Source organism: Poromitra crassiceps, assembly GCF_964638095.1.
Source record: "Poromitra crassiceps genome assembly, chromosome: 1".
Lineage (NCBI taxonomy): Eukaryota > Metazoa > Chordata > Actinopteri > Beryciformes > Melamphaidae > Poromitra > Poromitra crassiceps.
In genome coordinates this window covers 99,862,378-99,878,888 of record NC_139623.1, presented here as the reverse complement: position 1 = coordinate 99,878,888, position 16,511 = coordinate 99,862,378, and the positions used below count along the sequence as shown (strand labels likewise).

Here is a 16,511-nt window from a genome sequence, read left to right as displayed (position 1 = left end):
AGTAGACGGGAGGAGAGAGATGAGGCTATTGTGAGGACTTGGGTGAGGTCGGATAGGAATGATGGGTGAGGTTTGGGTGGACGGTAAATGAGTAGAACAGTGATGGAGCAGCAGGTTTGGAAAGCCAGAAGTTCGAAAGATGAAACTGAGGGGAGGGTGAGTTCTGTTAACCGGTAGTTTTGATTGAAAATGACAGCCAGGCCGCCTCCGCGGCGGGGTTTGGAGATGTAACTGAAACCAGGGGGAGATGCTTGGTTGAGGGAGAAGAAATCATTGGGTTGTTGCCAGGTTTTGGTGAGGAGGAGAAAGTCAAGTGAATTGTCAAGAATTAGTTCATGCAGGAGGGGGGCTTTGTTATTAAGTGACCAAGTGTTGAGGAGGGCGAAGGTGGGTGGATGGAAAGGTGGAGTAGTGGGGGCGCGGTGGAGAGGACGGAGGTTAGCCAGGTTGACAGAGCGGGGGGAAGGGGGGGGGGGGGGGTGTAGTGGAAGCTTATGGTTTGGATGAAGGAGATGGTGGAGGAATGTGAATGGCGGGAGTGTTTGGGGCCACGGTGGAGGTATGGGCGACGGCGGAGGATGCCAGCAGTGCGAGAAGTGATGAGGGCAGTGGGGGGGTAACCAGTAGTTATTGTTAAGAAGTAAAAGTTGATGGGAGGAGCAGTGGAAGTGGAGGGGGGGCAGGTAGGGAGACTAGGGTGTACCATGCAGCAGAAGGGTGGGGTTAGCGGGGATAGAAAGGGTTAGTAATGTTAGTAGAAAGGAGAGAGGGTTTAGTAGGAGAGCCATAGGGATAGATAGTGAGTGAGTGGGATGTAACGTTAGCAGCAGTGGGAGTAAGCACGGACGGGATAGGTGAGCTACTCACGGTACCGAGGGGAATTGGATGAGTGCAGCCACGGGGAAGATGAAGTCAAGAGGAAGGGGGAAATACGGGAAAATGAGTGGTCCAGTAAAAATGAAAAATTAAGTAGAAGTCCAAGTGTGAGTAATCCAGAAAACGTTAGCGGGACAGAGCGAGCAGGGCAGCTCCAAGCAGGCCAGGTGTAGCGCTAGCCGGGGGCTAACAGGTGTTGTTGTTGGCTAGCGTTAGCCGGCTAGTAGGGGGCAGGGAGAGTGAGGTAGCGAAAGACACAATGAACAAGGGAAGACAGATAAAGAGAAAACAAACAAAAATCTAAAGGGAAACGGAAGAAAATAGGTGAAAAGCAAAGGAAAACAGACTGACAGAGGAGCGGCAGCCACAGACGGCAGCAACAAACACACACACGCACACACACAAAACAGCAAGGGGGCAAATGAGGAACAGCAGAATTCAGTTTGGTATATGTTCATGTTTGGATAGTATTTTTGTATTTCATGGCCTTTTTTTGGGGTCCACTTTTGGCCTACAATATTGTTGGTTTTAAACTAATCAGGTTGTACCTCAGAGTCCAGTAGCATTCCAGTCTTTTGGCAGGCCATGTCCGGACAGGTGACCGCTGTCCCCCCACCCTCCCTGATGGCCAGCTGAACATACTGCTGCAGACACTAGAGAGGGACAAGCAACAACAGCAGCATTGGACTGACATACTGCATATAACAGATACAATCACCATCATTTCTCACAAATGTAGAAAGTTCAATAAAGGATATGCTGTTATAATAAAAGATATAACATCTAACACATATTCTGGCATAATACATTATCATACTCATACTATACACATTATCTTTACTGGACAAATTGGTTGCAGCAACGGTTAAAAACAATATAATACACCAAACCACATCAAACATGACATACCGTACTACTCGAGACAAATGGATTAAAAGCAGAGGCAGACGGAAAAGAAAGAAAAATTTACTGTTGTGCAAAAAGGGCAGACCTGTCCTGTCAAAGGCTATTTAATGCGTAATTTCTGCAGCAATCATGTCAGAAGGCATAGGAAACATAAGAGGAACTCAGCAAACATTGCAAAAAGGCAGATAGTTTTGAGGAACAGAAAATGAAGACAATCAAATGTCACTTTGTAATTCAGTAGATGAGGAAAAACTCATCTATTAAGGGAGGTGCTGTCAGACAGCGCACACACGCACGCACGCACGCACACACACACACACACACACACACACACACACACACACACACACACACACACACACACACACACTATATATATACTATATACATACTGTTCACCTAAATATTATACAGTATATACTATATATATATAGTGGCGGCTCCTGAGCTTGAAAGCAAGGGAGGTTACTTGCTGGCGATCAAAGAAATTTGGGTGTTTTTTTTCTTTCCTTTTGCAGTTTTAAGACAGATTTAGAGGAATATCTCTGTTTAATTTAGCATTAGGATTAGACTGTTGTGATGTCATTATTCAGTTTTAACCATCAATAATTGTTCCTTTTCTCATTTCATTTCTCAGAGTAAATACTGTATATTTATTTTGAGATTTTTGTCAATTATTTGTGCTGTTATGGTTATTATTAGCTTAGTTACTCACTTCTACACTAGCTTAGATTGTGTTACTTATGGATGGAATTATAGTTAAAAAAAATATATTATTATATAAAATCCCCCATCTCTTCTAAAAGATAAGGGAGGACCATCCTCCCTTGTACTACATTTAGAACCTCCACTGATAGATATATATATATATATATATATATATATATATATATATATATATATATTAGATGATAAAAACAATACATGCTTATTGCTTTGTAGAAGATTTCTAGATCATCCGTCTTGCTTTCTGTGTAAATATATACATATACATACATACATATATACACACATATATATATATGTGTATGTGTGCGTACGCGTGCGCGTGTGCATCCGTGTGTATTCATGACCTTGTGTGTGCAACACTGACAACTTGGCTAACTTGAACAGAGATTAAGACCCACCACTATGTGGCAGCCTCTCTGTGTCAGGGCAAAACATCTTAGTATACTGGGCAGGGCAAAACATCTTAGTTTACTGGGCAGAGCAAAACATATTAGTATACTGGGCAGGGCAAAACATATTAGTATACTGGGCAGGGCAAAACATCTTAGTATACTGGGCAGGGCAAAACATATTAGTTTACTGGGCAGGGCAAAACATATTAGTTTACTGGGCAGGGCAAAACATATTAGTTTACTGGGCAGGGCAAAACATATTAGTTTACTGGGCAGGGCAAAACATCTTAGTATACTGGGCAGGGCAAAACATCTTAGTTTACTGGGCAGGGCAAAACATATTAGTTTACTGGGCAGGGCAAAACATATTAGTTTACTGGGCAGGGCAAAACGTTAGGGTTGTGCTACAACCCAGGTTTTACGAGTGAGAACGAGAGCTCTCACTAGTGCCTACTTCGCTGCGTACGCAGCATTATGGAAGACTGTCATTTTTGCTCCAAAAATTACTTTTACATTAAAACCTGACCACGCCCCTTTAGGTGACGTGGTGCCCCCCTGGGCTGACTGGGCCTCCCACCTCGCCCCCGTGACTACGTCACGGCCAGTCACCCAAGGGGCCGCCACTCATTTCTTCCAGCCAGCTGAGATCCGACGCACCCAGAGACGCATCGACGCAGCAAGGCTGGGTAGTGAGAGCTCTCGTTCTCACTCGTAAAACCTGGGTTGTAGCACAACCCTAACGTTTTACTTCGTTTCGAACTCAAGCTCTCACTAGTGCCTCCATTCAACCGACCTTGCTGCCGGGAGCACCCCACAGGGCGACCCGAAAGGCACCGGTGAACCACGGCCATATGGCAACGTTTATGCCTAACCGTCCGACATATTAGAGTGGCAACGATACTACTTTCTTGCCACCGACAGCACCGCGTGCGCAAACTGCGAACCGGACACGTCGAGACTGTAGTACCTGACGAAAGTGTGATGAGAGGACCATGAGGCCGCGGCACACATGTCCTTCACCGACACACCACGCAACAACGCAGAGGATGTCGCAACACCTCGCGTAGAATGCGCCTTGATACCCTCCGGGGGAACCTTGCCCACGGCAGAGTATGCCAACGCGATCGCCTCCACTATCCAGTGTGATAAGCGATCCTTGGAAAGGGGTCCGCCCTGGGCCCTTTGCCCAAAGCAAACCAACAGCTGATCTGTAATGCGTAAAGCGCGCGTCCTAGCCACATAGGCCGAGAGCGCCCTTACGGGGCACAGCATGTGCAAACGTCTCTCCTCACCCGAACTGAACGGCGGGGGACAGAATGCCGATAAGTCTATTACCATAGACCTATAGCTGGCATTAATATTCTTGGGCTGGTACGCCGGGTTAGGTCGCAACGTAACCCTGCGCCCATCGTCCCCAAAAACCATACAGGCCTGCTGTACCGAGAGGGCAATCAGGTCACTGACTCTCTTCCCTGACGATAAGGCCAGCAGCAGCGCAGTCTTTAAGGACAGAACCTTTAAATCGGCGGAGTCCAAGGGCTCAAACGGATGACCCGTTAGCCCGTCCAGCACCGTAACCAGGTCCCATTTGGGAAAAACGCACCGCACCGGCGGGCGCAGTTTACGCGCCCCCTTCATGAAGCGCGAGACCAAAGGGCACACCCCCACGGGGGTCCCTTCAATCCCCATGTGGCAAGCCGAAATCGCGGCTACGTACACCTTAAGCGACTGCGGGGACTGCCCCGCGTCAAGCAAGCTTTGAAGGAAACAGAGAACTGGACGCACGCTGCAGTTCACTGGATCCACACTCTTACTTGTGCACCATCGCGAAAAAACCCGCCACTTGTACGCATACTGGGTGCGGGTCGAAGCGGCCCTAGCACTCTGAATAGTGCGCACCACATTGTCAGGCAAGCCCTGTGCTAGCAACTGGTCCCGTTCAGGAGCCAGACTGCTAGCTTCCACCTGCCTGGGGAGGGGTGGAACACCTCCCCCTCCACCTGGGACAGGAGATCGGCCCGCACCGGCAATGCCCACGGCGGGCCCTGCGCCAGGGAGACCAGGTCCGCAAACCACGTCTGCCTGGGCCAGAACGGGGCCACTAGAACGAGCCGGAGACGCTGTTCCCTCACCCTGTCCAACACCTGACGGATCAGGGGGATCGGTGGAAACGCATAGAGCCCCTCCCGTGGCCACGCGTTCGCCAACGCGTCGTGTCCCAACGGGGGGCTGTCCTCCTGGATTGAGAACCACAATGGGCAGTGCGTCGCGCGCCGCGATGCGAACAGATCGACGCGGGCACGACCGAACCTGGCCCAAATCTGTTCCACCACCTGAGGGTGGAGGCACCACTCCGTGTGACGGGGGTAGCCTCGAGACAGCAGGTCGGCGCCGTAATTCAGCCGTCCCGGCAGATAGACCGCCGACACTGACAGGAGACGGGGATACGCCCACAGGTGAATCTCCGCCGCTAACCGGTTCAAAGCCTTCGACCGCACACCGCCCTGTTTGTTCAGGTGGGCGATCGCCGCCATATTGTCCGAGCGAATCAGCACATGGCGTCCATGTATGACTCGCTGGAAATGAAGCAGAGCGAGGCGGATCGCCTCCAGCTCCAAGACGTTTATGTGGCGATGCTCCTGGGCTTCCCACCGGCCGTTCGCCGACAGAAACCCGCACACCGCACCCCAACCCCAGAGGGAGGCGTCGGTGCGAATCACTAGCCTGAGCGGGACCGGGCCCAATCGAGTGCCCCTCGATAGGTAACGGGGGTCTGCCCACATGGCCAAAGCCAGGCGGGCCTGACCTGTCATAGGCACCCTGCGATGACGGTCCCTGGCTGGATCCAAGCGCAACGCAAGGAACCAGATCTGGAACGGACGCATGTGTAGCCTCCCCAGGGGGAGCACATGCAGCGCCAAGGCCATCAGGCCCAACATAACTGCGCACTGAAGCACTGACACCGAGGAGCATCGACTTAATGTCCTCGCTGTCCGCACCGTGCGCGCCTGTCGCTCCCGCGAAAGGCGGGCTCGCATAGCCCGGGAGTTCAACTCGAGCCCCAGGAAGATCGCCGTCTGTTCTGGGGCGAGGCAGCTCTTTTTCCAATTCACCATAAACCCTAAGGTTTGCAGGTGATCGGTCACCACCTTGGTATGTTTCATGGCCTCGATCCTCGAGCCGGCCACAATAAGAGCGTCGTCGAGGTAAAGGAAGATGCGAACCCCTCTCGCGCGGAGGGGAGCCAAGGCCGTCTCCACGAAAGCCGTGAAGGTTCGCGGGCTCAATGACATGCCGAAAGGCAAGACACAGAACTCGTAAGCCTTCCCTAGGAAGGAGAACCTCAGGTATTTCCTGTGTCTCTTGACCACGTGGACATGGAAGAACGCATCTTTCAGGTCCACGGAAGTAAAGAAATCCCCCTGTCTCAACGCGTTGAAGAGGTGGGGAAAAGAGAGCATTCGGAACGGGAGCTTCCTCAGCGTCTTGTTGAGGCGCCGGAGGTCCAGAATTGGACGCATGGAGCCGTCCTTTTTGGGCACGACGAAGTACCTGTGGTAGAACCCCGAGCGTACCTCTGCCTTGGGGACCGAGCGGATCGCCCCCTTGGCGAGGAGCGACAAGACCTCCTTGTGGAGTATGTTTATAAACTCCCCCTCCACGACCGTATCGTGGGTCCCGTCGAACCTGGGTGGGGCCCTGGCAAACTGCATGGCCCCACCACGGGGACGGGGAACACAGACGCTCCCAGGCCTCGAGCCTGTCGGGCAACGATGGTCTGTTTAGTATATTGTTGGGCACCGGGGGACCCGGTGCTTTGGTTGGGGAAGAAAAAGGGGGGGGGGCGGGACAAACGAGGCTAAGCCCCCCTGCCGGTTTCTTACGCGGGCTCCGCCTACTGACGTGCCCTGTGAGCGTGTTGAACCGGCGAAACCCCCTAGCCGTGCGGCTTTCGCCGGCTGGGGGGCGTAAGGAGGCAAGCCTCTCTTTTGACCGCGGGATGCGGGCTCGTCCGCTCGCGCGGTCCCCAGGAGAGCTCCCGACCAACGATGGGCCCATGGCACCATCGATGGTGGGCTTGTCCCGGGGGCCTCCTGACGGCGGATAAGCGATCCAAGGAGAGCTCCCGACCGGGCTCGGGCGCTGGGCACCGAGGACGGTGGGCTTGTCCCTAAAGCTACAAGCCGAAGGCTGGCCCTGAAGCCAAGCCCTGGCGAGCTGGGTTGGGTTTCCCCCTGCTGAGTCCCAGACCGAAGTTGAGCGCTGAGCTCCAACGACGGTGGGCTCATAGCCCCCCCCCCCTTCCCCAGGGAGGTGACTAAGTACGGGACTGGTTACCCGCTCCCCGCGCACCTCCTCGTTTTGGGGGGCGGGGGCCGCGTACCCTGGCCTGCCGTGGGACGAAATATGGGCCCACCGCGGCTGGGTGGGGCGCATCCACTGGGGGCGCCCTAGCCGGTGAGACTTGTACCCGCTGACGCGGTGCGGTCCGCGGCGGCGGAGGCCCCGGAGGACGACTCTGCGCGCGCGCTTGGACCTGGAACCGGCGGTCCTCCCCCTTCGCCCGCTTGGGCATGAAGGAGCGGACCGCCGCCGAGTCCCTCTTAGTTGTCTCCAACCGCTGGGCCAAGTCTTCCACGGAGGAGCCGAACAGGCCCCCCGGGGAGATCTGAGCCCCCAGCAGCCTCCTCTTATCCTGCTCAGGGAGCTGGGTAAGATTTAGCCACAGGTGGCGGTGGGTGAGAACAGAGAAGGCCATGACCTTCCCACTGTTCTGCGCCAGGCAGTCCACCATACGCATGGCGTAGTCCGTGGCCATCCTGAGCTCTGTAAACAGCTCGGGGGCAGGGTCACCTTGCATGTCCCGCAGGAGCACCGCCTGGTAGCCCTGCAGAATGGCCAGGTTGTTGGTCATGGCGGCGGACTGCCCCGCCGCCAAGTACGCCTTTTCGGCCAACTTGGCTGTAAGTTGGCACGCTTTAGAGGGCAAAGCAGGCCTCGCGGAGTTAGGGGCCAGGTGTCTGGCCACCATGTCCTCGATAGGAGGCATCGCGGTTAACGCGAGTTTATCCGCCCCCTCTAAGGCCGACCACGGAGCCATGCCCGCGCAGAGCGGCTTGGCCTCCTGAGGCCTTTCCCATCCTGACTGCACCGCGCGAACCACGTCTATACAGACCGGCAGCCGGGGCTTCGGGCGAGGTGCCTGTGGTGCCTGGAGCGGCTGGTAGTAGCAACCCCGTAGCACTGATTCGAGGGGCGGAGGTGTTTCGGCCCGAGCGATGCCAAGCTTAGCTGCAGCCCTGGACATTACCCCCAGAAACTGCTTCTGATAGGGCTCGTTGAGGCTAGCGGGTCCCTAACAGAGAGGTGGTCGCGGTCGCGCGGTCCCAATCCTCCCCGCCAGACAACTCCTCTTGGGGGGCGTTCTGGGGGGGAATGATGGGGTCATAGGGGAAAAACCCCCCCTGTTCTAACACAGGGTCGATGGGCTCGTCCCCCCAGTTCAAACTCTGCCGTTCGGGTAGGACCGGGGAGCCCTGCTCTTCAGGTAACTCCTCTTCCTCCGAGCGGTCAGACCCACCGCACGCGCCTCCCTCGGGAGGTGCGTGGCTAAGCCGCGGGCCCACCTGGACAAAGAGCATAGCTCTCTCCCGTAAAACGGCCAAGGTAAAGCCCTCGCATGCCCGGCAGAAGTCTGGCTTCAACAGGGCGTCGCTAGCATGGTTGTGCCCGAGGCAAAACACACACTGGCTGTGGCGGTCCTGGATCGCCAAAGTAGCCTCACAGCTAACACAGCTCTTGGCTGTCTCCCTCTGTCTCATGTCAGCCGCCCGGTTCATTGTGCGAGAGAGCGGAGCTAACCCGCCAACAAGATCCGCCGACTGTACAAGAATTAGCGGGAGTTTAACGTGTAAGCTGACTGTTTACAGTCGCTTGCAACGGTAAAGATGCTGGAGTGCTAAGCTAGCTGCTAGCTGCACGAGACGACTAGCTAGCTATCTATTTAACGTTACTCCAGCCGGAGAAACGTGCGCGCGCTAAAGCTAGTAGCTGGCGCCTACAGTACCTAGCAACAGCAGCACAAGCACGGATGCAAGCTAGCTAACTGTGACAACTGTGCTAATAGCCTGTTGTTCTAGTGCTTAACGGTACAAGCTATTCTGCACGTGTGCAACCTAGCTAAAAGTTATGAGTGCAGACCTGAGTCTTGCGCTCGAGCCAAACAAACGTTAACCCAGCCGGGGAAACGTCAATACATGCACTGTACGGCGACAGTGATACAAGCACTGCGCAGCGGCAGTATTATAAAACAACAGTTAGCAAGAAGATACTCTTAGCTTGGATGACTTGATCCGATGCCGCTGGTGAAGAGAACAGGAACGGGTCCCCGAATCCTGATTTATCTCGTCCACGCGAACCTCTCGAAGGTGGGCAAATGAACCGAAGCGAGTCTATTTGTCCAAGCTATGAAGAGCACTGACTTTAGAGCTAACTGCGGAGCTTAAGAAAACGACGTCCTCCTGCTGGCTGGAAGAAGCGAAGAGTGGCGGCCCCTGGGGTGACTGGCCGTGACGTAGTCACGGGGGCGAGGTGGGAGGCCCAGTCAGCCCAGGGGGGCACCACGTCACCTAAAGGGGCGTGGTCAGGTTTTAATGTAAAAGTAATTTTTGGAGCAAAAATGACAGTCTTCCATAATGCTGCGTACGCAGCGAAGTAGGCACTAGTGAGAGCTTGAGTTCGAAACGAAGTAAAACATATTAGTTTACTGGGCAGGGCAAAACATCTTAGTATACTGGGCAGGGCAAAACATCTTAGTTTACTGGGCAGGGCAAAACATCTTAGTTTACTGGGCAGGGCAAAACATATTAGTTTACTGGGCAGGGCAAAACATCTTAGTATACTGGGCAGGGCAAAACATCTTAGTTTACTGGGCAGGGCAAAACATATTAGTTTACTGGGCAGGGCAAAACATATTAGTTTACTGGGCAGGGCAAAACATATTAGTTTACTGGGCAGGGCAAAACATATTAGTATACTGGGCAGGGCAAAACATATTAGTTTACTGGGCAGGGCAAAACATATTAGTATACTGGGCAGGGCAAAACATCTTAGTTTACTGGGCAGGGCAAAACATATTAGTTTACTGGGCAGGGCAAAACATATTAGTATACTGGGCAGGGCAAAACATATTAGTTTACTGGGCAGGGCAAAACATATTAGTATACTGGGCAGGGCAAAACATATTAGTATACTGGGCAGGGCAAAACATCTTAGTTTACTGGGCAGGGCAAAACATATTAGTTTACTGGGCAGGGCAAAACATCTTAGTTTACTGGGCAGGGCAAAACATATTAGTATACTGGGCAGGGCAAAACATCTTAGTTTACTGGGCAGGGCAAAACATATTAGTTTACCGGGCAGGGCAAAACATATTAGTATACTGGGCAGGGCAAAACATCTTAGTTTACTGGGCAGGGCAAAACATATTAGTTTACTGGGCAGGGCAAAACATCTTAGTTTACTGGGCAGGGCAAAACATCTTAGTTTACCAGGCAGTTGCCCTGGCAAAACACATCTTAGTTTAGTGGCTGTGGTGAGTTTGCCAACCTACCTAACCCTAAACACCACTAAGAAAGATTTTTCTGTACAAAATAACAACAACAATAACCATCGTTTCAGCAGGGAGTGGGGCTGCAAGGGCTGTCCTCAAGCAAGACACTGAACCCCTACCTGCTCAAACACTATAAGTGGCTGTGATAGCAGCATCAGCTTTTTTTGTGATCAATTTTTTATTGATTAAAAATGTTCCAACATACAAAAAACACACAGAACAAAACATATAAACGACAAACATCTACAGAAACCAATACATACACATATAGCAGCATCAGCTAAATGACGAGTAATTCAACAGAGAGATTTACCTACCGGAGTGCAGAAGACACATTTGCAGGTGTGCAGTTCACTGGTGGCTGTTGACGGCTGCTCACTGAGGCACAGTTTGCAGTAGACGTCAGGGCCCGGCTGGGGGTTAGCGCTGGCCACGAGGGTCCCCGGTGCCGAGGCCCTGGCTTCCAGCCTCAGGGTGGGACTGGCCACGAGGGTCCCCGGTGCCGAGGCCCTGGCTTCCAGCCTCAGGGTGGGACTGGCCACGAGGGTCCCCGGTGCCGAGGCCCTGGCTTCCAGCCTCAGGGTGGGACTGGCCACGAGGGTCCCCGGTGCCGAGGCCCTGGCTTCCAGCCTCAGGGTGGGACTGGCCACGGGGGTACCCGGGGCCGAGGCCCTGGCTTCCAGCCTCAGGGTGGGACTGGCCACGGGGGTACCCGGGGCCGAGGCCCTGGCTTCCAGCCTCAGGGTGGGACTGGCCACGGGGGTACCCGGTGCCGAGGCCCTGGCTTCCAACCTTAGGGTGGGACTGGCCGTGGGTGTCCCCAGTGCCGAGGCCCTGGCTTCCAACCTCAGGGTGGGACTGGCCGTGGGTGTCCCCGGTGCAGAGGCCCTGGCTTCCAGGCTCAGGGTGGGACTGGCTACGGGGGTCCTCGGTGCCGGGCCCCTGGCTTCCAGGCTCAGGAGGGGACTCCTGGTTGCCATGGTGGAGCCAGAGAGCGAGGCAGGCAGGGAGGTGTGGGTCAGTGCAGCCGGGTGGGAGCTGCCCTTAGCCCTTCTGCTGGGGAGCAACAGCCTCCATGTTCCTGAAAGGTTAAGCAGAAACAGCATTATGTCACCTCTATTTGTTACATTTATCTGGGACAAAATGTTGTTCACAGTTGAGTTTTGGGCGGGCAGATCGCTCTTCAGACTTCCTGAAAATACCACACCCTGTTTCTGGAAATGAACCTCCTTCCTTGTTGGCTACTACACCAGCTCTGATGATGCCACCTTTCCCTGAGGCAATACACTATCATTGTCTTATAACCTGCAGTCTGACTCACTGTCTGCATATGCATATACCATATAATTATCTGTTATTACTGCAGAACTATCTCTCATCATGTCCCTTGTTTCACCGTAAATGGCAGTAATTATTAAAGCCACAGACCAATTTACCAAGCCATTTATTGAGCAGGTGCTCTTCATTCTGAAAAGCAGAATTGATTGTTGATCAAAGTCATTGCATTACGAGGATAGAGAGTTCAATAGTGATATTGACATGTTGCTGCATACTATGTTTAGTGTTCTAAAAATAATACCGGTATTAGGGTTGCCAACCGTCCCTTAAAATACGGAATCGTAATTGGAAACTAAAAGACATGTTCTGTATTGAACTGATACTGGATGCGCTTTGCCTGTATTCGAGAAACAATGCAGTGCAAAGAGTGAAGGGCTATTTGTATGAGAGAGTCAGCCTTGGGTGGATTCACAAAGGATCCAGCAAGACACAGCAGCCGCTGCATGTACTGCAGCTGTACGTGGGTGAGGGGCGGTCTCACTTCACCACCTTTCTGCCTTCTCCTCCCCTTCAAAACAAGCATGCGTGAGCGAACCAGGACCGTTTCATCCTGATCACTTTCAAACCGGAAACTGGAGGTACCCGGAGGAAACCCACATGAACATGGGGAGAAGAACATGCAAACTCCACACAGAAAGAACCTGGGACGGACCGGGGGTTTGAACCCGGGACCTTCTTGCTGTGAGGCAGCAGCGCTAACCACTGAGCCACTGTGCTGTCAAGCGGAAGTGGAGTGGAACTGAAGACACCAAAACCAAAATCATCCCTTCTTTGGTTCGGTCCAATCCAAAGGGGCATGAGAAACAATAACACCATAATCTGGGATTGGGAGGGATTAATCCTGTTGAGAACTGTGGAACAGGGTCACACAGGAAGTGGTGACGTTGAAAACACATTGGGCAGGAGGCGTGACTGACATCACACATGTCAACATGTATTCTATTACAGAGGGCTGTTGAAGTCGCTGGCAACTTTATGGAAGCTCAATCAATATGGCCACCACCATTTCCCTACATTTACAGTGAGTGTTCTTCTGTTGACGTACTATGGATGGCCGCCTGCGGCACACACACACACACACACACACACACACACACACACACACACACACACACACGCAGCGATACTTGAGCATCTGTGCAGCGGCGGTGCAGGTTGTGTTTGTGCAGTGTCACGGTGTTTCCTCCTGCTCTGCCTTTATAGACAGAGCAGAAGAGAGAGCTGATCCAGGAACAGTCACATCCCACTGAGCTATTATTAGTATCTGTCGGCAGAACTGGTCCCAGAAATAATCAGATAGTAAAAGCTCTTTGTTTGACATTGTGCAATGCCTTTAATCAGCTTGCCACCACGTAAATATGCCCTACATTGAAAGTCCAGCATGTCTAATAACCGGGTCAAGGTTTATTTTCAGCTTAAAGATTGACAGGGGAACATGAGATTACTGGGGTTACAGTATCAGTTTGCCCATGTATCGGATTGGACCAAGAATTAGTGTCATCCAGCTCTGATATGAGGGATATGAAGCTGTTTGTTTGATTACATGTTTGTGTGCAGAACTGATCAGTACTACACGGATTGTCTGTAATTCTCAACGTGGGGTCCAGGGACCACCAGGGGTCCTTGAGGGGGTTCCAGGGGGGTCCGCAGCAAATGATGAATTGTTAAACCACCATTATTTCATTTACAAGAGGTTAACACAATTATAGAATGTAGAAGGACTGTTTTGATCATAGTGTCAAGATTACCTTTCTACCTATAATGCAGATAGTTGAGGCATTCTGGATAAAACCGTATCGAACAAAAACATTCTCAGACGTGAGTCTCATTTTGGTCTGTGGCCCCAATGTGGACTAAATTCAAACCTTCAAAACCCAGGATCCCTGCTCAAACTAACAAGCATTCAAGATGAGAATAATAAGAGTCCACATTCAAACTTGAATCTGCTGTGTTGACCCTCATCCTGGATAGAACTATTCATTAATGAAATGGCCTTGAGTGCTTACAGTTCATTCAACCTCATATGTGTGTTGCTGACCATTCAGTGATTAGCATTCCTCATGGATCAACATCTAGATGGCATTCCAGCCACGGGGATCAAAGCATCATTGTTGACCACAGCAGAGGCAGAAACGGAAAACCAGATCAACCCAGTGAAAAGCTGCTGCTGCTGCTTTCCACAGACGGCCACTGTGTAGGAAGCTGCAGCTGGGAGTGGACTGTGTGCTTGGGGAGTGTATAGCAGAATATCATTCAAAAATAAGGTGGGTAGCATCATTTAGCTATCTCCCACTCCCTCTCGTTCTCTTAATTCCATTGAGGATTCTTGGTCCATGTGTCTAGAAAGACCAAAATAGTGTAAAACAAGCGTGCATGAAGTTGAATCTTGATATCACGGCAACCTAAATGTCCGTGAAGAGGGTCGAAGAGCCTTAAGGTGGGAAAAATGGAAATCGTCATCCAGATCAGTAACACCACATCAATTTAGTGAGCATTGAATTTAGTGGGTCTGGTCTGGTGATTGGAGAGAACAGCACTTACTGTATAAAGCAGCCCTCAGATATATTTGCCACTGTGATCATCAGGGTCAAAACAATATTTCTAATGAGCAGACAATGGACTTAGCCTAGGGCTGGGTGATATGGACAAAATTAAATATAATATTTAAAAAAATAAATATCAATATAATATTTTTTGACCAAATACCTCTAATGATATTGCAAAAATTGTAGGTATGTGCTTTCGCAAAATATTTACACAATATGATTTTGTATCCATTTTCATCAGTAGCCTAATGTGGATAGAGTATAATGACTAAAGCAAATAATAGAACAGTTTAAAACAGTCTGGGTAAGATCAGAAAACATCACTTTACTAATGCAGCCTTCAAAACCAGGAAAAGACAACACTTATGCCATATCACATTATATCCAAAATCTAAGATGATATTTAGTCTCATATCACGATATTGATATAATATCGATATATTGCCAAACCCCAAGTAGACAAATTATGCCACACTGTCAAATCACATTCACGGTACATTGCATACATGGAAAATCACTATAATATTCGTATAAGGACTTAGCTAGTACTTTTAATACTGATGAGTTATTTTAAACCTAATTGTACTTAATGATATTTATTTGTGTATGTAGCCTATTCTTCTTTTTCTTGGATAATATTGTTATTTTTCACAAGAGAATAACAGTGCAAATCTAAATCTGATCTGCTACTGTACGGTACACTGTAGGCTACAACACTGTCTACTACATCATCATGTAGTCAGTAGGCTATGTAGGCTAGTTGCCACATCTGATGAAATATGACACATCTGCATGCCTCAAGGTTGCATACACGGTTAGGTCAAAAGCGAAACTCTGGCGCATTATAGCCCATAAAACAGTTGATAGGTGAAACAGCTGGCAGTGAGGAAGGAGCCAACCCATCTCTGAACTGGCTGGCTGGAGGAGAGAGAGAGGGGGGACCTACCTTGCCTGGGGACCACTGGGTGTAGGAGCTGTCCGAGTCCAGATCCACAGCCGCAGTGCTTCCCCGTGGCACAGACACATGTGTTGAAACAACCGTCTACTGTGTTAATAACCTCTGCTTTCACCGCCTTGTACACAAACCCCTACCGCTTTTCCTCCAAAAAAAAAGACTCAAAGAAGAGAACAAGACACTATTTTTAAACGCACGATCCAGAAGCTGCTCGTTGCCGTCTGACATGCCTGTGTGTTATTGAGTGTGTGCGTGTGTGTGATAGCTCTGCTGTGTGCGTTCCGTTTTGTGTCTATCCAGGAAGCTGGTGAGCTTTTCTACTGACTCCACACTCTTGGCTGCCCCTGCTGGTATTCCACTTACAAACGTAGAATTGCGTTGCATTCAGGGGCTGTCGGAAAAATCGTGATCACGTTTGCAGTTGAAATCCCCGGGTTTATGACTAATCAGGGATGGGCATTGCAAATTAGCTTAGGCTACAAATGTGATACATGACAGATGTTTCTCACTAAATGTTATTTGTGTATCTGTCCCTATGCAAATAAATGATAATACATGAAATTAGTTGATTATTTTGTTGACTCTTTGCATAAAAAATGGAAAAAGAAAAGGCAACTAATGGTAGGTGAATAATTTTATTATAATAAAGTTGTCCTCTTGGACAGCTGCAAATAATCTGCAGTTTGTCTGGGCAATTAATGGTCTGGGCCTGTATTATTACAAATAGATTCATAAGGTCACTCTGGAGTTACTTCCGGTGTTGTTGCTATGCAACACTGGGGGTACGAGGCTCGCTCTCTTACGGGTTACGCCCAGTGACGCCAAACTCAATACAAAAAACCTGTCCATTTTGCTGTTGTCTTGCTTGTCACTAAGTGCACCCGACTGCTATAAGATGACTTTAGACCTGTTATGAATCAGTGGGGTATTTTGTAATATTCGGGCTAAAAACCGAAGCTCAGACCACATACGTGTGTTGTTTATTTACAAAATTTACAACAGCGCTTATTGTTTTGAATGGTGGGTTACCCCAGTTCGGGGTCCGGTGCTGCCCCCTTTGCTCGAGGGGCGTATCTACGGGTGGGCCTGGGTAGGCACAGGCCCACCCACTTCTTGCCCTGGCCCACCCAATTTTTTTTTTTTTTTTTTTTTTTAAT

The 16,511-nt window shown here is 50.6% G+C and overlaps 1 protein-coding gene across 1 annotated transcript in view; it reads right to left on the bottom strand.

Annotated features, from left to right (window-relative positions):
• Positions 1–15,553, bottom strand: part of rnf144b (ring finger protein 144B) — a 43,225-nt gene extending 27,672 nt beyond the window's left edge. The window contains exons 1-3 of the mRNA XM_083639171.1: positions 15,346–15,553; positions 10,833–11,596; positions 1,425–1,529 (exon numbers count right to left, since the gene is read on the bottom strand). Of these exons, the coding sequence (XP_083495297.1) occupies positions 1,425–1,529; positions 10,833–11,495 (768 nt within the window). The 5' untranslated portion in view covers positions 11,496–11,596; positions 15,346–15,553. The remainder of the gene's footprint in view (positions 1–1,424; positions 1,530–10,832; positions 11,597–15,345) is intronic.
• Between the last annotated feature and the right edge of the window lie 958 nt (positions 15,554–16,511).